We start from the raw sequence: 24,611 nt of genomic DNA on the forward strand, positions 1-24,611 counted from the left end.
TAACAAGACAGCAGTGATACAGATTGTAATACATGGGCAATACACTCCCCACAATATTAGAGTTCGAGAAATAAAATAAGAGAAAAGTCCAATAGTGAGCTGCTGCTTTGTTGTTTCAAACAAGGTTTTCTAATTAGAACAGTGCCAAAAGTCTGCCTGTAAACATCCTACGCAGAGGGTTATCTCTGAATGATTTGCTATATCCAGAACGATGCTCTGTTGCAAAGGATAGGGATGTTATTGGACAACAAATAGCTGACAGGAGCACTGGAGGACAACTGAATGAAAATAAATTCGACTGAAACCCAGCACGAGCAGCAAATACAATATTCAGAGCGACTCTCTCAGATTCTTGGGACAACATGCGATAATGTTGATTTCTAAACATGCCTATAATGTAATGGGGTTAATTTTATTATGAGTCCACTCTGCCAATGGAGAAATTTCGCCCACTGGCACCACAGATCAGAAATCGGGCCACACACTGGCCATAATTTCTTGCCCGTTTATTTTAAAGGTGAAAACCTCGTGGGCAGCGCACATCTGAATTTCCGACTTACACTGCTGGAAGGCAAACCTCTCTCTCGGTAGCACAGACTCATAATATTATCTGTACATATCTCATTACAGCAATCATCCCTGACAGTATTAAATCACTTTTGGAAACACTTCCCTTTCCAAAATGGAGTTTTCTTTAAATATGTAGAAACCGTTGGTACAATCTGCAGGGAATTGGCAGGATATTGTGACCAGATTTTAGCAATTACCCCACCCCACATCTCAACAATTGCACAATATTTAGAAGAAAAAATTATTACCAGGACAAATGCTTTTAGAAATGGTTATATTGACCCAATTTCTATTGCTTCCCTCTGTAGTACAATTCACATTTTCAATGGTCTATGCTAATTAAGTCACGGATCAATTATATTAACCAAATATATTTATCTATCGCCAGAGTTCTTGCTTCGTCTGATCCCTTTTTACAAAAAATGAGGTTTGGTTTGAGTTTCTATGATGCTAAAGCACCAGTTTGTAGATGCAAAACTCTCTGCTATAGTTCAGAAAGAAAAGAGTCCGTGTAATTATTTGTCAATTTTAAGTTTTCAAAGGAATTTGCAGCATGTGTTTGTTGGCAAGTTTTCAAAACTGTTACATCCTTCCTTTGTGGCGTCACCATCGTTTTCAGTTCACAGTCAGATCAAGGCACCAGCTTTAGTCTGGTGAAGCTAACGTCTTTCAACATAAATACAGAGCCCGTGGCAAAGAAATCGGAAATAACAACAGAAAACGCTGGAAACACTCAGCAGGCCAGGCAGCATCCGTGGAGAGAGAAACAGAGTTAACGTTTCAGGTCAAAGACCCTTTGTCGGTTTACTTCTCAGCTGTCAGCTGCAGCTTTTTGATTGCGCTACTTCTCAATAATTTACAACACGCATTTCAAGCAGAGAATGTCACCAGTATAAACCGAATAATCTGTAAATGTACTCAATTCACCAAAAACAAGCTCTCTGCCTACATAACAGTGGCTGCACTTCAAAAGTAATTTATTGGCTGTGAAGCACTTTGGAATGTCCCGAACATTGCTTAAGGTGCTATACAAATATGAGTTCATTCTTTACTTGATTATACCTGTATTTACAATAGAAAGTCTGTCTGGAAGGTTGCTCCACCTTTACCTCACTCTCACTGAAACCTTATCGACACTTTTGTCATCTCCAGAAGTGACACTTTGAACACCCTCCTCCTGAAGTCTACCCTACACAATTTCTAACCCATCCAAAGCTCCACCACCCGCATCCTGCCCTGCTCGCCAATCACCCCAAAGCTTCAAATTCCAAATCCCATTCTCATTTGCAAATCCCTCCGTTGCCTGAGCCTACCATATTTCTGGAACCTCTTCTAACCCTACATCCCAGCCTGTATCCTTCAGTCCTCTAATTCTGCCCTCTTCTATAGAAGAACATAATACATAAGAACATAAGAAATAGGAGCAGGAGTCGGCCATTTGGCCACTCAAGCCTGCTCCATCATTCAATAAGATCATGGCTGATCTTCTACCTCAACTCCAACTTCTTGCACTATCCCCATATCCCTCGATTCCCTTAATATCCAAAATCTATCGCTCTCTGTCTTAAATATACTCAATGACTAAGCCTCCACAGCCCTCTGGGGTAGAGAATTCCAAAGATTCACCACCCTCTGAGTGAAGAAATTTCTCCTCATCTCAGTCCTAAATGGCCGACCCCTTATTCTGAGACTGTGACCCCTGGTTCTAGACTCTCCAGCCAGGGAAAACATCCTCCCTGCATCTACCCTGTCAAGCCCTGTAAGAATTTTGTATGTTTTAATGAAATTACCTCTCATTCTTCTAAAATCTAGATTAGGCTGGATAGCTCTTTGTTGGCCGGCGCGGACACGATGGGCCGAAATGGCCTCCTTCCATGCTGTAACTTTCTTTGATTCTAGAGAATATAGGTTAGTCTACACAATCTCTCCTCATAGGACAATCCCCCCATCCCAGGAATCAGTCTGGTGAACATTCGTTGCACTCCTTCCATGGCAAGTATATCCTTCCTTAGGTAAGGAGACCAAAACTGTACACAATACTCCAGGTGTGGTCTCACCAGGGCCCTATATAATTGCAGTAAGACGTCTTTACTCTTATACTCAAATCTTCTTGAAATAAAGGTCAACATACCATTTGCTTTTCCTAATTGCTTGCTGTACCTGCATGTTAACTTTCAGTGATTCGTGTACAAGGACATCCAGGTCCCTCTGAACAACAACATTTCCCAATCTCTGACCATTTAAAAAATACTCTGCTTTTCTATTTTTCCTACCAAAGTGGATAACTTCACATTTCTCCACATTATATTCCATTTGTCATGTTCTTGCCCACTCACTTAGCTTGTCTATATCCCCTTAAAGCCTCTTTGCATCCTCCTCACAACTTACATTCCCACCCAGCTTTGGATCATCAGCAAACTTGGATATGTTACATTTGGTCCCCTTTCCAAATCATTGATATAGATTGTGAATAGCTGAGGCCCTAGCATTCATCCTTGCTAGTTGCTTGAATTTTTCCCCCTATAAGCCTCTTCCTTTGACCTAATACTATCTTTAACTTCTCTTGTTAGCCATGGTTGGACCACTTTTCCTGTGGGGTTTTTGTGCCTTAAAGGAATGTATATTTGTTGTAAATTATGTATTAATTCTTTAAATGCTAACCATTGCTCGTCCACTGTCATACCTTTTGATGTAGTTTCCCAATCTACCTTAGCCAACTCGCCCCTCATACCTACGTAGTTTGCTTTGTTTAGATTTAAGACCCTACTTTCGGATTTACTTAAATCGCTTTAAAACTCAATATAAAATTCTATCGTATTATGGTCACTTTTCCCTAAAGGTGCCTTTACTACAAGGTTATTAATTAACCCGTTCTTTTTACACAATACTAGAACTAAAATAGCCTGTTCCCTAGTTGGTTCCTCAACATACTGATCTAGGAAACTATCTTGCATACATTCCATGAATTTGTCCTCCACATTATTACTGCAAATTTGCAGTTTTGCCCAGTCTATATGGGGTAGATTTTCATAAAGCTATCGGGAAGGAGGCGGGACTACAACTTTCGGGTTTTAGCCCCGCCTACATCGACGTTTGGCCAATCCACGCGATTTTCCCTTGATTGACCTTGTTAAGCCCACCCAGCGGGCTCAGCAGGCCAATTAAGGGCCACCCGGCAACAGATGACGTCACAGACTGAAATTTCATCTGTCAAGAGGTCTTGACAGATGAAATATCAGTGTTTCACAGCTGTTTGAAGCTGTCAAACACTGACAGTCTGACTTCTAACCTGAGTCCTTCTACACAGACTCAGTTAGAAGTCTCACCGGCAATGAAAGCTGAAGGCTGTCACTTTTGACAGCTCGCAGCCATTTTGCTTTCAGTGCCGGCTGAGTGATGGGCTCCCGAAACCTAGAGGAAGAAAGGCTGTTAAGGTAAGTACAGGTAATTTAAACTTCTTTGCACACTTTAGACACACCAAACACACTTACCTTTGCACTCATGCACCCATCACTCACCTGAACACCGACATCGCGACCCCTCCAAGTCCTTCAACCCGACGGCCCGCCTGCTCTAACCTGGCGTGGTTTGGAGCCGTTGGGAATCCCAGACGACACCCCTCAAAATAGGGATTAGGCTAAAAACTGCCTGTTAACTACCTGTTAACAGGCAGTTAATTGGCACTAATCCCTTCCCGCCTCGGGTTGGCGGGTCCCAGTGCGGGGCGGGTACCCGCCTCCCCTGAAACCTACGTGGAGGCGGGTTTTGGGCGGGATGGTGTCGGGACCCCCGAAATCGGGATTTCCCCCCCGCCCCCCCCAACACGCCTGAATCCCCGCCTGACGGCTCCAGGAAAATCGACTCCTATGTAGATTAAAGTCCATGATTACTGTATTACCCTTGTTACATGCGCCTCTAATTTCCTGATTTATACTCTGCCCTACATCATAACTACTGTTTGGGGGCCTATAAACAACTCCCACCAATGTTTTCTGCCCCTTGCTGTTTCTTAGCTCCACCCAAACTGATTCTACTTCTTGATTTTCGGAGCTAAGATCCTTTCTCTCTACTGTCTTTATCCCATCCTTTATTATCACGGCTACCGCTCCTACTTTTCCATTTTTCCTATCTCTTCTAAAAGTTAAATATCCTAAAATATTTAGTTCCCAACCTTGGCCACGTTGCAACCACGTCTCTGTAATGGCTATTAGACTAAACCTATTCATTTCTATCTGCGCTATTAATTCATCTATTTTGTTGCAAATGCTTCGCGCATTCAGATATCGTGCCTTTAGCTTAGACTTATTTCTATTTTTCCCTGATGTCACCTTAGTCACTGATGCCCTATTACCTTTGTTACTCTCTCTGTCCCTTCCTGACCCACTCTGCTTATTTTTACCCAAAACTCTACAGTGCTCTAGAGCCTTGACATTTCTCTTGCTGCTTTTAAATTCACTCTTTCCTGAATCCTCCCACCCGCCCCCCCCCCCTTCATTAGTTTAAAGCCCTGTCTACTGCTCTAGTTATTCGGTTCACCAGGACACTGGTCCCAGCCCGGTTTAAGTGGAGCCCGTCCCAACGGAACAGTTCCCTCTTTCCCCAGTACTAGTGCCAGTGCCCCATGAAGTGAAACCCCTTCCTCCCACACCAATCTTTGAGCCACGCATTTAAACCTCTAGTCTGTTTGTCCCGATGCCAATTTGCGCGTGGCTAAGGTAACAATCCAGAGATTATTACCTTTGAGATTCTGCTCTTTAATTTGGATCCTAGCTCCTCAAGCTCCCTCAGCAGAACCTCATTCCTAGTTCTACCTATGTCGTTGGTTCCTACGTGGACCACGACAGCTGGATCCTCTCCCTCCCACTCCTAGTTCTCCTCCAGCCGCGAGGAGATGTCTTTAACCCTGGCACCGGGCAGGCAACACAACCTTCGGAACTCTCGGTCGCGGCTGCAGAGAACAGTATCTATCTCCACTATTTTCTGCTCAATTGCCGGCTCTGCTCTGGAACTCCCTTCCCTATATCTCTCCACTTTGCTATTTCTATCCCATCTTTAAAACCCTCCTCAACATTTATCTTTTTGACCATACTTTGGATCGTATCTCCTACCTCTTCCACTACAACCCGGCATCCATTTCTCCTCCCTAAAACACCTTGGGGAGTTTCTTTTTAACGTTAAAGGTGCTACAGAAATGCAAGTTGCTTGTGGTGGTTCTATAACAACAACTTTGATTTATTAGCATGTTTAACGTAGCGAAACACTCCAAGGTTTCCCCGGTTCAAATCAGGGTTATATCCTAATATGGAGATGGCCTATCCTGTCACAAAAAAGTTGCATTCTTCACTGCAGTCTTTGGGTAATAAAGAATGTGTTCAGCAAGGTGGTACATTCCTGCAATTCCCTACATAAGGAGTTTGGAATTTCATCAAGGCCATGCACGGGAGATGCCAAACAGAGAAAATTAGTTAAAATTGTAGAGTGCATAAATTTAAGCCATTCTCATGAAACTCTAACAACCCAGTTTACAGTGGCGTTATCAAAAAAAAAGCCTGGCCATATGTGGCCTGCCCATCCATTCAAGGAATGTATTGTGGTGCAGTATAAAGGTGGGGATGGGGGTTTGAAGAAGAAGGAAACAAAGAGAGGAGGGAGAAGGAGTCAAATGAATATATTCAAGTTTCAGCCGCACAACAAAAGTTGTGATAGGGACTCAAAACTGAATACATCAGGAGATCAGATTGAAGCAACCAACCAACTTCATTTGGTTCTTCGTCTTAGGTTGAGCGAATGCTATTCAAGCTAAGACCCAATTTAATATACACCTGTGCATTTGATTTATAGAAATGCTTAATTTTGTGCACAAAGTTCAAACTGTGGATTGGGAATCGAATCAACTAGCAACCACACATATATATTACATGCCACAAGAGCGACTGTCGCTCCACATTTTGACTACTGAGCAAAATTAAGTCTCTGGAAATATTCATTGAAATACAGCCCAAGAATAACCCCAAAAGTCATTATTTACTAACAGCCGAGGAAGTTACAACTTGAGATGAGTTTAGCCATTTCTGGGTGGGCCTGTAAATCATGCCAGCTTTCAAGACTCTGACCATTGCTATTACCAATGCTTTTACTCAAAAATATAAAGTTACAGTGCTATGGCAGAGGCCACAGCTTAGTTTGAATTCTAAAATGACTCCGTTGTTATGACTCCATATTATCATTGTTTGTAGCACAACATTGAAAAGACTCTTTAAAATACAGAATTTTAGTATGCAGCAGCCATTAGAATCATACTTCTAAATACAATGTCATTATCTTAGAATAATAAACAGGAGGCCTATCAAGCATTAGGCCTGAGGTTTATGCGCATGGATCATTTCAGCCAGGTGACTGATGACCAATACAGTTTTAACCAATCACAACTGTGATGTCATTGAGATTGGCAGGCCTTCTTTTGGTCAAATTTTCAATGCACCGAATAACATTTCAACAGTTTTCAGTGTAAAACTTATTAAGATTAGTGCAATTTTACCTAAAGTATGATATGTGTAAATTCTAAATATTTACATTGCTTTCTTTTGAATAACGTTTTCTCTATAACTTTGCAAACTTGCTATAAATATGCTGTTTCTAAAACACAGCTGCAGATCCCCAACGGGTGTCATTTTGGCTTTGGCCAATAGTGTAAAACGAGCGATATCGGATCAGCTGCCCATTATACACTGACTTCAATGGAAATGAAAATCGGGAGGGATGTGTCACGGACGGCTGAATCGTTATCACCAGTTTTACACTATCGCCCAAAGTCAACATTACCCCAACATACTGAATTACTTGCTGCCTCTTTGCGGAATATAACCTTATAACAATCTTCGACCAGTCACACGACTGTCACGTATTTGCTTGGCAGAATTTTTTTTTAATTCAATCAACATGGATCTGATTTCTCACTGTTGTTAAATGAATTACTATATGAATTAGAACTTTTAGTGTTTTCACATATAAAAAAATTAAATGGCAATTTAATAAATTTTGATAATAGTAGAGCTAAAGGCAGTAATACAACCCTAGATTTCAAATAACTAATGAAACACTTGATATTTAGTTCCTTTTAACTCCTACTTATTTCACTCTCATTGACCATTTAGATGAACAAAGCTTAGATTCAGAACACAATGATGATTTAAACGATATTTTCTGCTGCGACAGAATTGATTTCTGGTTTGGCATTTCATACTTTTGACAACAGTAAGTATTCTGTGCAAAGGCATTTGTAGATTTGTTGCTTCAAACAGTGGGTTATAATCTCAATGTTAAGATGGGCACCTGTTAAGATCGGCTGCCATCCATTCTGAAAGAAGCGACACGGCCTTCTCGTGGCAGAGGACAATACCAAATTTGCAAGCCAAGATAATAACCTTCCGACGCAGTTCCCTGTTTGAAAAGAAAACAGCTAGTCAGTGAACGAGTTTTCCCACCCGATGCAAAGTAAAGTGCTGAGGATTCTTCGATGGACCGTATGACAGCGGAGCCTTATGTTAGGCACATATCTTGAAGCTTCACCAACGGCGTAATTGCTTTTGCCATGGAGACATCAATTTCTGCTGCCAAACATATCCCCGCAATGTCTTTATTGTATGCTCTTGCTGTCATCAGCACACAGCAAATCACAAGGCTAATTATTTTAAGGCCCAATATGAATGCCGTCAGCAATTCTGCTTGTTTTCTTTTTTTTTAAGTTGGTTCATGCAAAACACAGCTGAAATGTAACTTTTCAATAAGCTTTGTCTTGCAAAAGGGCATCATTGAGCAGTTGTAGCCCCGAGGAAAATGATACACTGTCACAAAAGCTTATGCTACTTTTACAGAAACTTTACTGACCCTAAATTACTGCAGAAGCAGCACCAAGGAAAGATCCTAGGCAGACCATCACCGCCAATTCAATTCATGTAGGAGCGAAAAACTCTAAGAATCCTTTCAGTTTCAATGACTGTTTTAAGAGAATGGGGTAGGCTCTCATGTGACCAATCCTATCAGGCGGAGTGAGCCTGCGCACGGCCCGCCCCCACCGCCTGATGAAATCACTCCAAGGCCTGACTAATTTTCACAGTTAGGCCTCGTGAGCATTCCACCAGCATTTCTAGCAGCTCTCTGATTGGAGGGCCCCAACAATCCAGTGGCTCCATTGTGGAGCCCACCCCTGTGCCAGTGCAGGTAGGTTAAAGTGAGGCGGGTAGGGGAGGTGGGGCGAGAAAGGTCAGGCTACACAGGGATCGATTTTTGTGGGGCCTGGAGGAGCATTAATGAGGTGCCCGCCTGTTTTCTGCAGGCACCTGGACAACCCATTAGCAAGGACCCCACCAGAATGGTGGAAACCGAGATGTCAACAGGGACGGTGCAGCAAGTTCTGCACTCCCATTTTCTTTACACTACTGCTCCATTGTCACCTGAAAACAGGGACGAAAATCAGTCCCAATGCTAACTATGCTGCATTATTCACCGATAGTTACCCAAGGTTATAGGGTTTTATAAAAGGTTAACTTTCAGCTTGCTACAAAATCTTAATTCTAAAATATGCATTTGATTTTCAGTTGGGACTTTTTCTTCACTTTTGACCATTCATGAGATCACATCACAGCTGCCACAATTTGAACTGCATTCATAGCGCCTTTCCTTACCGCGACTGCATGCAAATACATGTGGTCAGGTCATAGGGTTTGTACTCTAGAGATCATAGGCAAGTTTGCCATGGCTTCAAATTTCACATAACAATCTGGTAAAACAAAGGCTATGGTTGGGAAATACCAATAGCAATGTAACACCAATGCACTATTAAGTAGGAATGAGCACTCATTTATTCAAGCTTACCCTTACCCCATAAAGGGGTCAAGGTGGCGACCGAGGCGGTCCGGAGGTAAGCGCTCTCCCTGCTTCGGACGGCCTGCTACCCCGCCGCCCGCTCCCGCTGCCAGAGCGATGTGCTCGGCGAGTCGGGCGGAGGCAGCGCAGCAGCAACAAGCAGCAGCAGCAGCCACGACGACCCGTTACAGCACGTCGGCCAGCAGCTCCTCGGCGGGAAGCTCGCATTCCGACTGGGAGGAGGGGAGCCGGGCATGGCGGCCAGAGGCCGGACCGTGAGCGGGAGCAGCAGGCCCCGGGCCGTCGGACCGTGGAGCCGGCGACAGTGAGGAGGAGGCCGCGGCGACCGGAGCTTATACATCTCGACGATGTGTTTGGCGAGTCGGGCGGAGGCAGCGCAGCAGCAGTAAGCAGCAGCAGCAGCTACGGCAACCCGCTACAGCATGTCGACCGGCAGCTCCTTGGTGGGAAGCTCGCAGTCCGACTGGGAGGAGGGAGAGCCGGGCATGGTGGCCAGAGACCGGACCGTGACCGGGAGAAGCAGGCCACCACATCGTGGAGCCGGCAACAGTGAGGAGGAGGCCACGGTGACGGAGCAGCTGAGGGACATCGCGTTCCCACTGCCATTGGATGCCACTGAATTGACTTTTTCTGAACATGGCGCTGGAGAATAGCGACGTGTCTCTGTGAGCTCCCACAGCTTATTGTGGGAGTGATCGGGGAGTAAGCATTCCATTGTACTAGTTACATATGGCAAATAACATTGAAATTGAAATTTAGCCTTGGTAGAGAGGCTTGATATTTGTCCCTTTGGGAATCCCAGCCCTCTGACTGTATTACATATAGACAACCACAGACTGGACACATATTCACTACATCATTAGGGAACATAAACACATTGCTTTAAATTGATAATACCACCTCTGGTGACAAGTACTTTGACATGTACCTCGGATTCTGGGAATCGACATATACAGTACTCTGGTATTTGACTGTCAGCATTTTGATATCTACGCTGCAATTAGATGGATAAGGGCCAGATGTATATTTTTGTCACTCTGCGTAATCTACAGAGATCCCCAGGATTTGCAATCCCCAAATAAACTGTCAGGGATCAGATAACACCTTCCTCCCCATCCCCTTTAAAGCACTACAAAAAAGTAAAAGCATAAATCATCTTATTTTGAGGCAGGGAGAACAATAACCTTACCTTTGACCTCAAGCTGTACCTACTTGCAGTTATGATGTTAGGAAACTTATGGAATGGTGTGGGAAATGAGGACATGGCCATCAGTACAACTGTATCCAAACCTGAAGTGATTCCCATTGGATAAACTGAAGTTGTTGCAAGAAAACTCAAAATGCCCCATTTCAGATCAAGTGCAATGTGAGCCCTTTCCGACCAGCAAGGGACTGGTGTGAAAGTGCTCTACCACTTGGAAAAGTTCACACTCACGATGATAGCTACTGGTCACGTAATTTCATAGGTGGTGGTTCCAGGGAGTTGTTCCCTGTAGCATCATTACTGACAAATTTACACTGGTACTAAAAACATTGTTAGCAGGGTCAACCCAGGCTGAAACTAATTTGGGAAATAATCAGTAATGTGCAACCAACCCGTTACCTTTAATTTACTTAATTCAACTTCAGTTTTCAGACTCCGCCACTAATAATCAAAGGTTCTCGGGCATTGAACAGTTACAGTTCAACAGTGACACGGCTAAACAATGTCCTATCAACAGCATTGAAAAATGATTGTCCAGCATGGCACTGTTGAATTGATCACCATGTATTATGCCCCAATATTTACCAAATTGCTGAAAAGCCAATATATTTATAATCAGTTTTTAAAACTTGACAAAGTAAATGATTTAACTCAGTCTGGTATGATGCGTGAACAACAGAACTGTTTGCGGCATCTTCTGGCCATCCCAGTAGGTTGTATGTAGGTGCAACTTGCTGCAGAATATATTGCTAAAGGAAGAAAAACAGGATGAAAAGACTTGTAAGTTTATGTCAATATAAGTTCATAATTGAGCTAATATTAGCAATGTGTTACACTATGAATAATGTTGCTTCACCCACAGTTGTATCACATTTTGACAATGGTGCACTCTTGGACTATAGAGCAGCTCTTGACAAATCCACTTGTCTGCCGTCCAGTTCCTACAACCTGACATTGGCCACCTTTTTGCATCTGTCAAATGAATATATAATTGTAGCAAACACTTAGGGCCTGAATTTCTGATCAGGGCCAAAGTGGAAAACCCAGCTGAACTCCTGGACAAGGGGCTGGAAATTGGAGCAAAAGCCCGTTCTACCAGGATTCCACCCAATATTTTATAGTGAGCTGTTTTCCGGAGGGGGGGGTGTGCAAGAGGGTTCCTGGGCTACCCTGGGAATTCTGCCCAAGACGCACTCATATGCCCTCAGGGTAACTCCTAACAGCTGAGAGTCAGCGTGCGTCCCACTGAGGCTCCAGAAAAGGCCCAAACGCTCACATTAAGTAGAAGCCCGATTATCCAAATCGGCCTCGCTTACACCCTCGGACCCAGCACTGGGCCGCTCTGATTTTCTGGGAGTCCACTGGGATTCCGAGCACTGTTGATGTTCCCCCAACAGCTGTGGGCCACCCACCCAGAGTATGCAGACCAGCTTCTACCTGCGATTTGGGACAGGGTCTGTGTCTCTGGGCATAGCTAACCAGGAGATCCACTTGGCTGCACGTCTGCTGCCAGAGCAGGCCTCTGGTAGTTTTGGGCCTGTCACTTTCCAGGATTTTTTGACCATTTTTCCACAGAATGGGTTGGAAAACGAGATATTTAAATGGTGTTTGTTTTAAGTTAAAATGGGTTTGCACAGTTTAAAAACTGTCCTTATATACTGCAGCTGCTGAGACAAAGTGGAGTTTATATGTTAATCAACCAGGTATTGAAGATTTATCCCAAAACGGCTGGGGTCAATAGGTAATTTGTTACTTCATTTCAGACCTCCTACAATCATCCACATCCACTATTGTTGGGATGACCCCTATTTTTTTGAACCCAGTGTCAGCCAAAAATTCATTTGTGGAAGTAGTTGATTTTATTGGCAGGCTTACTGGTGAATCTCTGCATGAGGAATAAACCTGAAGACAGAACTTCCTGTGGTCAGAACTAACAAAAAAAACACGTGCAGTCCAATTTGGTGTGAGATCTGATAAAGGAGAAAACGGAGAGACAGAGGCCCCTATTAGAGAGCCAACAAGGCTTGGCGAGAGATGATTGAATTCAGCAATGGGCAGACCAGAAAAAAATGAATAAGCTCGCTAATAGGGACAGTGTGGCGTATTTCATTATTTTATTTGCTGCGAGGAGCGATACAGAATCAAGATAAGTGGAGGGGGGGTGACAGTTACTAGTATTATTTCTGTTTGTTCACATAACAATTCCAATATCACAGAATCACTGAAACCCCACAGTGCAGATAGAGGCCATTTCGGCCCATCGAGCCTGCACCGACACATATCCCACCCTATCCCCGTAACCCCACGTATTTAATCCCCCTAACACTAAGGGTCAATTTATCATAGCCAATCAACCTAACCCGCACATCTTTGGACTGTGGGAGGAAACCGGAGCACCCGGAGGAAACCCACGCAAACACGGGGAGAACGTGCAAACTCCACACAATCACCCGAGGCCGGATTCGAACCCGGGTCCCTGGCGCTGTGAGGCAACAGTGCTAACCACTATGCCACCAATATAAACAAACTATTTATGAATCGGCATTTGGCCTCATCGCCTCAAAGTGCAGGTCAGCCTGCTTTGCGAAGGATAAGAGAAGTGCACACAAGGGATCATCTGAAAGACACAATATCCAGTTTAGATCACAAGAGGTTACTATTGTTATGCTTTTCCAAGTTACACTATCGTATGATTTGATAGTAAGCAGTATGGGCACAATCCTGGACCGAAGATGCAAGGACCACTTATGGGAGTGGCCAGCACTGCTGAAACCAAGAGAATATATAAGATAGACCTGAAACTTGTAACATGGCTCATAGCTTCACTGTTACTTGATTAGTTCCTATTGCTACCCTTTTTCATACATACCCTGCAGAAAAGGGGAGATGTACTTGTTTGCTAAGATAATAATAAAAAGTACAAATCAAACTAAATTGCAGAGTTAGATAACAGGCGAATGGATTTCTAGAGCACTGTACGAGAATTTAGAAAAAATTAAATCTTCATTTATTGGCATAATTTCTCAATATGACCATAGAGATTTCAGCACAGATTTGACCCATCATGCCCAATTCTGTGCTAGCTCCACATCAGAATTATCTACGCCAATCCCATTTCCTGCTAATTCTCCAAAACGTTCAATATTTTTCTTCAAATATTTAACTAATTCAATCTTTAATATCATAATTGACTCAGCTTCAATAGCTATTTGTGATAATGTATTCCATATCCTAATAAACTGTTTTAAAAAATTCTATCGTGTATGTACATTTTCAAGTTAATTTTAGTTAGCTGTGCCATTAATAAACCCAAGTAGTCCAAATTATAATTAGCACTTAATGTCACTTTTTATCATCACCTTTCAGTACTAGTGCTAACAAAAGCCTGTATTTCTTACTACAGTGGATATTTTTCTATTAATACATGAACTTTTCTTAAAACTGAACATTAAACTCTTACACTAAAAATGTTGTACTCCTTGTTCCGATCCACCAACTTGTCGAGGTAAAGCAATACATTACTTGCAGCATGCCATGGAAGAAACTCTTTCTCCTTATAAAGGTATCGTATAATCTCCAGAGGAATATTCTGTGGCAAATAACCAGCTCTACAGCAAACAAAGGAAATTAGTCACAAACAAGACAAATATGAAAATACTAATAAAAATCTTAGCGATTACATTTCTAAGTATACTGATTGTATGAAAAAACTTTACATTTCAAACAGTTCTCATGCAGAAAAGGTAGGAAAACAACAATGTAATAACATTAGAAAACACTATCGGACTCTAATCACTTCAAACTGCAATGTCATCCAGTGTATCTTTTGCCTTTCTTGCATACATACACACACTTTTTCTGTCTCACATTAATACGTACTCTGGGGTAACTTTTAGGGGGTGATTTTGCCAATGGGGGCGCGTTGGAGGCGGGACTGCTGCTTGTCGGGTTTTAGCCCTGCCTCCATCGACTTGTGGCCAACCCATGCTATTTTCCCTTGATTGACCTTGTTAAGCCCACCCAGCGGGCTCAGCAGGCCAATTAAGGGGAAGCCGGTTACAGAGAACGTCAGCGTATGACGTTTCATCTGTCAAATTTTTGACAGATGAATTGTCATTGTTTGACAGCTCTGTGAATCTGTCAAACACTGACATTCTCTGTTGAGTCCTTGTATGCAAGACTCAACAAACTTATCTGCTGAGCAGAAATCAGATGGCTGTTGCATTGGAGAATGCAGCAGCTATCTGTTATCTCTGCTGGTTAGATGCGGGAGTCTCCCGTTCCCCAACTGTTGAAGCCTGCAGGAAGAAACAAAGGTAAGTAAACATTTTCTATCACTTTTCACTCACCTCACATACTTACCTCTCCATACTTGCACTCATCACTCACCTCCACAGCGCACTTTTGGACCCCTCTCACCCCCGCAGACCCACTGCTCACCTTGGTGACCCTGGCGGGGTTTCCCGACGTCGGGAAGCCCGCACCTCTGTTGGAAAAATGGGGATAATCCTCAACTACCTGTTAACTACCTGTTAACAGGCAGTTAAGTGGCTGTAATCCCCTTCCCGCCTCCAGGAGACGGGACCCGGCGTGGGTCGGCTACCCACCTCCTGGGAAGATGGCACGGAGGCGGTTTGGGTACCCGCCCACAGAATCTGCCATTTTCCCAGCAGTCCCGCCTCCAACCCCGCCTCCCCAGAGCTGGCAAAATCGCCCCCTTAATCTTTACTGCCTGGAAAACAAGCATTGTAAAGGAAAAGCCATATTTCAGAAAAATACACCATCCTATGAACAGATTTCTGATATTATTAAAACATGACATACTGGGTTTAAAAATCTAAAAAGCCTCAATGGCACAAGCTGTCAATACAGGCTTCTGAGATAAGATGAAGTGTTAACACAAAAGTTGTAAACACCACACAAGCTTTTGAAATGGGAATTGATTGTTAATACTGAGACAAAGATCCTATTGAAGAAGCAAAGGCTTGCTTCCAAGGAGTCTGCAGCTTGGAACCAACACAATAGCAATGCCCAAGTAAAGTGTTAAAAACTAACTTCAAACAGAAACACAAAACATTAAACAACCATGGGGGAAAAATTCGGTATCACCCCATATGGGGCGCCATTACTGGCGGTGTGCAAAGTTTAGCGCCTGGCGCTAATTATCGCCTCTGACAGCAAACTTGGCTTTTATCGCCCCTGGAGGTGATTGAAGCGCTAAATCAGGCGCTACACAACTCTCTTAAGGCGCTAAGGCCGAGGAGCGAGGCGCTACCTCAGAGGGCGGGCACAGCGCAGGTGCTGTCAGTTAGCGATTGAGCACAGACACACTGGTGTCGGTCAGTTCTTAAAGGGGAGGGTCGATCTTGCTCTGCAGCCGCACCCTGCTCACTGGAGCCTTGAATCTCGGCCTGGGCAGACCTGTGGCTAAATCTAGCAGCCAGTCACTATGGAAAGGGCCAGGGAACGAGCACAGTGCTTCAGCGAGCGGGCTTTGGAGGCTCTGTTTCGCGAGGTGGAGCGCAGAAGATCCATTCTGTACCCAGAGAGTGGCAGGAGCCCTTTGCCACGCGAGTACAAAAGAGTGTGGAGGGAGGTGGCTCTGAGAGTGTCCTCAAGCAGCACGGTGCCTAGGACCCATGTGCAATGTAGGAAAAAGTTCAACGACCTCACTCGGGTCGTCAGGGTGAGTGCCTTTTTTTCAAAACCTCTTCATCCCTCCATCTTAACCTTACTTTATGGCCAGAGGGTCTTGAAAGCCCCAATGCCCAACACTCATCCAACACCTATGGCCCTTTCATCAAACACACATGCGCATTCCACACTTTCCATACAGTAAGGGCTATTCAACCATGGGAGGCATTTCAGGCAAGATCATGGCTGCATACAGTAAGGGCTATTCAACCATGGGAGGCATTTCAGGCAAGATCATGGCTGCATATTTACTCAGGCGCCGTCCTTTTTCTTGCAGGCCAAGCTGTCTCATAATAGGAGACAGCAGCAACGGACCGGTGGAGGGCGGCCTCAGCTTCAACCCCTCAGCGATCTTGAGGAGTGCATCCACAGGATTGTGGCAAGCCAGGTAATTGGTCCCGTCGCCACTGGAGATGCCGACTCCATTCTGGACAGCAATGGTAAAGTCATCACCTTTTTGTCCTCTCTCCTTCCATTTGTTCCTCACAACAGCAGCCTTTGACACTTTCAATCCAAATCACTAAATCGCTGCACTCATGCCTCCCTTGCTGCCACCCTGTCCTCACGCTAAAGCCACTCTTGTACCTCCCTGCTTTCAGATGGTGATTCACCAGGTGAGGAGACGGGCTCTCAAGCTGCCAGTGAGAGTGAAGCTGAAGGCGAGGAGGAAGAGGAAGCCGGACCATCAGCGCCACCCTCTACCGAGGCAGCCCATGCCCATACTGGGGGCACGCCTTCCCTGGAGGGGAGCAGGGGGGGAATGGTCTGATGAGGGTGAAGCTCCAGGACCCAGTGGGCTGCAGCAACGCGAGGGCGGTAGGGAAGCTCGGGGGCCTTCTCCCCGGAGGGAGAGTATGGCCTCGAGTCCTGCTGCACTGGACGCAGATGAGGAGCGGGTCCTCGCTGAAATGAGCGCCCAGGTGGAGCAAAGGCACACTGAGCTCATGGCTGCAATGGCAAGGTTGCCCGAATCCACTGAATCACTGGCAAGGAGTGTAGAGCACTTCGCTGTAGCACAGGCGGCTGCCACGCAAATGCTAAGTGCTGCAATGCAGTCAGTGGCTGGTCTCATGCAGACACAGATTGAGGCCACGCGAGCACTGACTGCTGCCACCCTCACTGGATCGGGCAGATTTCCCCGGGGCTCTCACCGTGCTGCAGCAGGCCAGCAATCTGTGCTCCATCAGATTGCTCCAGATGCTGAAGTGCTGCCCCGTGGGAGTGCCAGTGTGTCGGTCGAGCAGGGAGTTGCTGTCCTCTCTCAAGATGAAAGCATTCCTGCTGCCACCACTGGCACTTCTCCACTGCAGTTGCCACCACCTGTAGGACAGACTGCTGCTGTCCATGCAGAGCTGGTGCAGTCAGCAGCCAGGCCCTACAGGCCCAGAGCTGGTCCAGGCCGTCCCTCAAGGGCATCTGCAGTCTCAGTTTCTGACACTCAGCAGCCTTCCCCCAGCCTTGCTCCAGCCACTGGGGTCCCATTTCGGAAGAGCTGCAGGGTGGGAAGGGGGCAATTTCGCAAAGGAAGCAGATCACCCTCGAAGGGCAAAAAGTAGGAGGTGTGGCAAAATGTTTTTCATTGTTTTATTGAAGGCCGAGGTTCGTGGTCAAATTTTTGTTACTGTTTTAGACATTGTCTCCAGGTTGTGAGAGCCAGTTATGTGAATGACTGCTTTTTTTTGTGTTTCTTTCTATTACTTTGTCATGCGGAAATGAGACACACAGAGTTTGTGAAATAAAGTGTCTGTATTCAAAATGTACATGTTTGGTCTTTGCACTCATTGTTGCCTTGACCGGCTTAGGGGTTGCGGGATGGTTTCATTCAGGTTGTTTGAATGGCAGAAGCCATTCCCTCAGAGGGGGCCTAGAAGCGACTTGCTATGAGCCTTTGACGGACAGCCCTTCCACTTTGTAGGGTTCTCAAAATTCCCACATTCCCCAAAGTTATGGATAAAGGGACCCTGTATGGACAAGTTATTAAAAAGGGTACCCAAAATGGCTTCTGTAACCTCGTGACCAAAACCGGCAGGATTTTAAAAAGCAAGGCCCTGCAAAAAGGCAGGCTCTGAAACGAAACCTAACATGCAGGAATCTGTGTAAAGACTTTGTAAAGCCAGACAGGTAAGTAAACACAGAATATGCACTCTTCACCTTGGAACAGATCAAGCCAGGATGGCTCTAATCTGAAAGCCATCAACTCTTCGCATAAATAATCGGTAACAGCTCACAGGTAGCTGCCAACCCAGGAAACCCGATTAAGTTTCATAAATGACAAACAGCCAGGATATCGAAGCCATTATACCAGGAGACAACCACCCCAGAAGTCGTTAAAGTAAATGGCCGTAATCATTTTAAACGAGCCCGCCAAAAGTTAGACAAAGGACTGACCTGATTTGGCACGCAGATAAGGGGTGAAGAACCGGGTATAATTGTAGGCCCATCGGTAGTGATCAGTCTCTTGCTCTTATCTCTTAGCTCTTGCCGCTTGCCCCCTGCTCCGGGCTCCTGCCTCTCGCTCTCGCTTCGTGCCTCGTGGTGGGCCCTCTTCTCCCTCCCCACGCTGCTCAACACCAAGGACGCCCATTACACCGGGGCCAAACGCGGGAGGAGAACGAGACCCGAATTCGAAGACACACAGGACACACAGGGCCACGAACAGACGAGACGAGACGAGAAAACCGGTAAAACCGGTAAAGGCAGAGAAGGGCAGCGGAAAGACGCGTGGGGGACAAACGGCCTAGTCATAAGCTGGCGTTTGATGAATAAGTTGGCGTTCGAAGCATGGATAGTGAAATCAAGACAAACGGCCTAGTTATAAGCTGGCGTTTGATGCATGGACAGTAAAGCCCAATTAAGAATAAACTGGCGTTCGAAGCTTGGATAGGAAAATCATTAACGGTAAAAACCGCCAACCGAACCCCAACCGCAGTAATATCGTCAGCAACCGCCCGAAGAAGATCCATCGCAACAAAGTACTCAATGAAGATGTTAATGGAGGAAAAGGAGGGTGCTTCGCACAAACAACTCCATCGCCGCGCCCTGCGACCACGTGATGACGACGAACCCCAAAGGACAACAAGAGTAAACTTCAAATCCCCCAACCAGTTAAAGCAACAGGTTTCGAATTGGTGAGCATGAATTCCTGGCCCCTCGTAGCTTAATCTAGTTAGGTATTGGGGGTGGGATAAGGATAAGGGGATTTTTAATGTATTTGTTTCCCTCGATGTGCCGTGTGTTCCCCATTCCCATATAAGTGTAATTGTTTATGCCTGTAAGTATATCAGTAATTCTCAGTAAGATTGTGTTTTATTGTGCCTTAATAAAATTTGCGATTTTCTTGCACCAAACCACTTGTCTACTCGATTTTCTGTATCGCCGCCTGTACCTATGTCCGGTGTCCAGAACCCAGGGGTGTGGGAGCGATTCGAACCGCTCAGAGACAGTCAGAGGTGAAGCTGACTGGGCACACGCCACCCCCTACAACTTTGTGCCTCCCTCCCGCCTTGGTGCTGCTGATGATCATCCTCCTCATCTTCCTCCTCCCCCTTCTCTGCTGGTGCTCCAATGTCTGGTGGCATTGGCTGGGTCCTGAGGATTGCAAGGTTATGCAGCATGCAGCACACAATGAAGTGGGAGACTCGCTCAGGCGAGTACTGCAGGGCTCCTCCAGAATGGTCCAGATAGCGGAACCATTGCTTGAGCACGCCGATTGTGTGCTCAACGATGCTCCTGGGAGCTTGATGGCTCTCATTGTATCGTAGCTCAGCAGGGGTGCTGGACGAACGGAGCGGTGTCAGCAGCCAGGTGCACAGCGGATATCCCTTGTCTCCGAGAAGCCAACCTCCTGGGTGATGCGGTGCCTGGAAAAGGTCTGCCACAGAAGTCTGGCGCAGGATGAAGGCATCGTGGCTGCTGTCTGGAAAGTGGGCATTGACAGCGAGTATCAGTTGTCTGTGGTCACAGACCAACTGGACATTTAAGGAATGGAAGCCCTTTCGGTTACGGAAATCCTCGGCATTCTCTTGCGGCGCCCGCAAAGCCACATGCGTGCAGTCAATGGCGCCCTGCACCATGGGGAAGCCCGCTATCATCGCAAAGCCCGTTGCGCGTTCTTGCTGCTTGTCCGGGGTCATGGGGAAAGAGATGTACTCTCGTCTCCTTTTAAAGAGGGCATTTGTTACCTTACGGATGCAGCAATGCACCGCGAACTGGGAGATATTGGCGATGTCCCCAGTAGCTGATTAAAATGAGTCGGTGGCATAAAAGTTGAGAGCCACTGTTATCTTCACTGCCACTGACAGAGACGTCCTGCTCCTCAGTTGAGGCTGCAGATCTGGCTGAAGCAGGTGGTAGAGCTCAGTGACCACCTCCTTGCTGAATCGCAGCCTTCGCAAACACTGCTCCTCAGACATATTAATGTAGAAGAACTGTTGGCAAAAAACCCTGGGAGGGTAAGGTCTCCTGTACCGAGGCCTGTTGGCCCTCCTCCGTCTGGCCATGATTGCCACTCTCTCTCTGCGTCTCTGTGCCCTCTGAATGTGATGGAGAAGGACGACATTCCCATCCATTGCAGCCCCCATAGTATCTGGGCAATCAAAGTTATGAAGGTCAAAAAGCAAAGTACCTGCAAGCAAAGTACCTGCAAAGTTATGGTCAGAAGCCAAAACTACCGCAGACAGCGTTGACTCAATGCAGAAGTCTCTCTTTGTCTCTCTCCAAATCTCGCTCTCTCTCTCTGGCTACCACACAAAAGCCAGGAGGAGGCCCCCTTTAAATAGCGCCCCCCCCCAGCCCCACAGCAACTGGGAAGCGTTCCAGTCAACCTGTCGTTGGTAGCGCCAGGCGGAAAGGAGGGGGGCGCCACTGAATTTCCGGTCCGGGGCGCCCCAAGGGCATTGCACTCTCGAATGACGTCAAGATCTGTGTGCGCAGGAGATCGGGCGGTATTGTTTAGCGCCGCCGCAAAATGTCCGGTCAATTTTGCGAGAGGCGCAGATATCGCCGCGCCCAGGAGCTAGTTGGTTTGCGCCCCACTTAGCGCCCTCTTAAGGCGCTAACGGGTGGCGCTACCAACTGAATTTTTCCCCCCATGTGCCTTTGATAAAAGTAACATCAAATGAGAAACAGGAAACACGATACAACCAACTGAAGTAGCTAACAAATGCAACAAACACCCTGGTTGAAGTGTTTTTGATTTACATATTGTAAAAGGTACAAAACAGAAGACTTTGAAAATATGACTTCAATAGATGACACCAAGCAATCACATGGTTTTTGTATTGGAAATGGAACAGTTAGGAGACAGAACGTCTGATTATAACCAGTTAAGCCAATATTAAGAATTGAATTGAAATCCTTCGTAAGAATGGCATCAAAGAGATAAATCTGTAATAACCATTTATTATGATAAGTTTTTGAAACACCTACACAGCAGACAGGATTCTGAAAGTTAACAGCTGAAATTACAGTAAGATTAGAAAGAATTCAACAGAAGATGACTAGAGATAATTAGCTTACATCAGCAGAAAACTTCAAAGAATAAACCACTAAAAAAGAGTATAAAAATAGAGCTTTCAAATAGAAAGTCAGAAGTCGCTGGAAGGGGCAAGCGATTCTCAACTTCAGAGGCAGGCTCTGTAACTTTTTAACTCTTTGAGTCTCGGGGATCAAGAGGTACTCTTATTTGATTTTGGTGGATAATTTGGATGAGAAAAAATAAGAAATGTAAAAATGTACGAAGTTAAGATTTGAGAATAACGATCTCTGAGAATAAGAAATGTAAGCTATTTGTATTTTGAACTGTTAAAGTCACGATTGACTCACCAGCTGTTAACTGTATGTCGGCTCTTAAATAAATCTATATATTTTTAGAATTGTCTCAAATAGCATTTCTGTATCAAACTCGCAAACTCAATTTCTGCACACTCTTTTTGTAAGGAATTGCAGAATTCTGGGGGGGTTTTCCAGACCCTCATAATATCCGGAAGGTTACAGTCCAGTTAAACTTATTAAAAGTGCTATCTGGAAGACGGTAACATCTTCAAGTCGTTCATTTTCTTTACAAAGAGATAGCCTGGACCTTTAGACCCAATTAAGCATTTTATAGAATTCGGCTATCTCTAACTTTAGTTGAAGGTGAATGTCTGGGGAATACGCCTTATCTGGGGTAGCCCGAAAAGGGCTAGGACTAGTAATTATCCCTTCAGCATCACCTGATCAGAACGCTGAGAGGAAAATCCGATTATTAATTTATCGCCTGAAAAACAGGCGGCTTGCAGAGCAAAATCTAGTGGGGACCTGGTGCAGTCATTTTCCTGTCTGAATCAATTTTCATGCATGCCTTTAAATGGACACCCAGCACTCTTTCTCAAAACAGGCAGGAGCTGTTTAAATATGCAAATCTGGGTCCTGCGCCTGTTATAGGACCCTAATTGCAATTTGCTTGCAGGAACGGGCGGAGTATGCACAGCGCGCGTCAGTCCCACTTTCACCAGGCATTGAGAGTCCTTAAAGGGACCGCCGGAGACCCCGCCAAAAAGGTACTTTATTTTTAAAGATGTTTGTAGGGCCAGGAGGAGCAGGCGCAGCAGCTGCTGGCCCATTCTCGTTTCCGCACTGGCATCCGCTCTACCTCCAACAGGCCTTACCCAACAGCCCGCTGCGTGCTATGGCCAGCTGATTTTCCGACACAGGAAACCGGCAAGCTGCAGTGCAGCACCTATATTTAAAAAAAAATTCATTCCAGGGATGTGGGCACCACTGGCAAGGCCAGCATTTATTGCCCATCCCTAATTGTCCTCGAGAAGGTGGTGGTGAGCCACCTTCTTGAACCGCTGCAGTCTGTGTGGTGAAGGTACTTCCACAGTGCTGTTAGGGAGGGAGTTCCAGGATTTTGACCCAGCGACGATGAAGGAACGGCGATACATTTCCAAGTCAGGATGGTGTGTGACTTGGAGGGGAACTTGGAGGTGGTGGTATTCCCATGCGCCTGCTGCCCTTGCCCTTCTAGGTGGTAGAGGTCACGGGTTTGGGAGGTGCTGCCGAAGAAGCCTTAACGCCCGCAGCTCACCGTGTTAATGCGGCCCGAACTGACTGCCACACTGGGCAGGCACTATGGGCGCACCACCAATATCGCACCTGTTTGGTGCCAAAGTAGAAAACCTCCCCCTTGGACTCCTGTTTTCCAGAACTCTACGAGAATAGACAGTTGTTACATCTAATAGATAATAGAAGAGCTCTCCATTTCTGGAACCAAATATTGCAATACACACATTCAATAATATATGAATTCATTCCTGTCAGACTGGCCAAAAGCAAGTCTTAAGGGTAGTAAAAAGGTCATCCCCAAGAGCATCTTGACATGGGCATAATTAAAACAAGAGATCTGACATAAATACACAGGATTCAGTAACTGCAAACAGCCCACAAAGCTAAGTGATGATACCTGCCATCCTATAAATCCCCCTGACTGGAAGCTCACACATACTGATAGCCAAGTGAATTGACAAGATGCTACCAGTCTAACTGACTAAATCCTTTCTCGGGGACAGTCACTGGATACTGTTTACTAAACCTATATCCAACGCCCCTCATCATGCCTCTTATATATTGTCATTAAGCTCCGCATTTTTTGTAAAAGGGGAGGGGGTGTGCACAACACATCTCAAAGTGAAAAGTTCATAGTGAAGGAGGAGGTAGTGGAGTTACTGGATGAGATGAAAATTGATAAACAGGAGGTACTAGAAAGGCTGGCTGTACTTAAAGTTGATAAGTCACCAGGACCGGATGGGATGCAGCTTAGGATGCTGAGCGAGGTTAAGTAGGAAATCACGGAGGTACTCACCATAATCTTCCAATCCTCCTTAGATACAGGGGTGGTGCCAGAGGACTGGAGAATTGCAAATGTTGCACTTGTTGAAAAAAGGGTGGAAGGATAAACCCAGCAACTACAGGCCAGTCAGTTTAACCTCGGTAGTGGGGAAGCTTTTGGAAACGATAATCTGGGACAAAATTAATAGTCATTTGGACAAGTGTGGATTAATTAAGGAAAGCCAGCACGGATTTGTTAAAGGCAAATCATGTTTATCTAACTTGATCAAGTTTTTTGATGAGGTAACAGAGAGGGTTGATGAGGGCAATGCGGTTGATGTGGTGTATATGGATTTCAAAAAGGCATTTGATAAAGTGCCACATAATAGGCTTACCAGCAAAATTGAAGCCCATGGAGTAAAAGGGACAGTGGCAGCATGGATATGAA

The 24,611-nt window shown here is 45.4% G+C and overlaps 1 protein-coding gene across 3 annotated transcripts in view; it reads right to left on the reverse strand.

Annotated features, from left to right (window-relative positions):
- LOC147106322 (thyrotropin-releasing hormone-degrading ectoenzyme-like) overlaps nucleotides 1–24,611 on the reverse strand; it is a 155,670-nt gene that overhangs the window by 18,712 nt on the left and 112,347 nt on the right. For all 3 annotated transcript variants that reach the window (XM_086009318.1, XM_086009319.1, XM_086009320.1), the window contains exons 14-16: nucleotides 14,121–14,268; nucleotides 11,312–11,409; nucleotides 7,903–8,010 (exon numbers count right to left, since the gene is read on the reverse strand). In XM_086009318.1, coding sequence (XP_085865444.1) covers nucleotides 7,903–8,010; nucleotides 11,312–11,409; nucleotides 14,121–14,268 — 354 coding nt within the window. The remainder of the gene's footprint in view (nucleotides 1–7,902; nucleotides 8,011–11,311; nucleotides 11,410–14,120; nucleotides 14,269–24,611) is intronic.

The sequence above is a fragment of the Somniosus microcephalus genome, chromosome 16 (assembly GCF_052327205.1).
Source record: "Somniosus microcephalus isolate GS21.2 chromosome 16, FLI_Smic_1.0, whole genome shotgun sequence".
NCBI classification, from domain to species: Eukaryota; Metazoa; Chordata; class Chondrichthyes; order Squaliformes; family Somniosidae; genus Somniosus; species Somniosus microcephalus.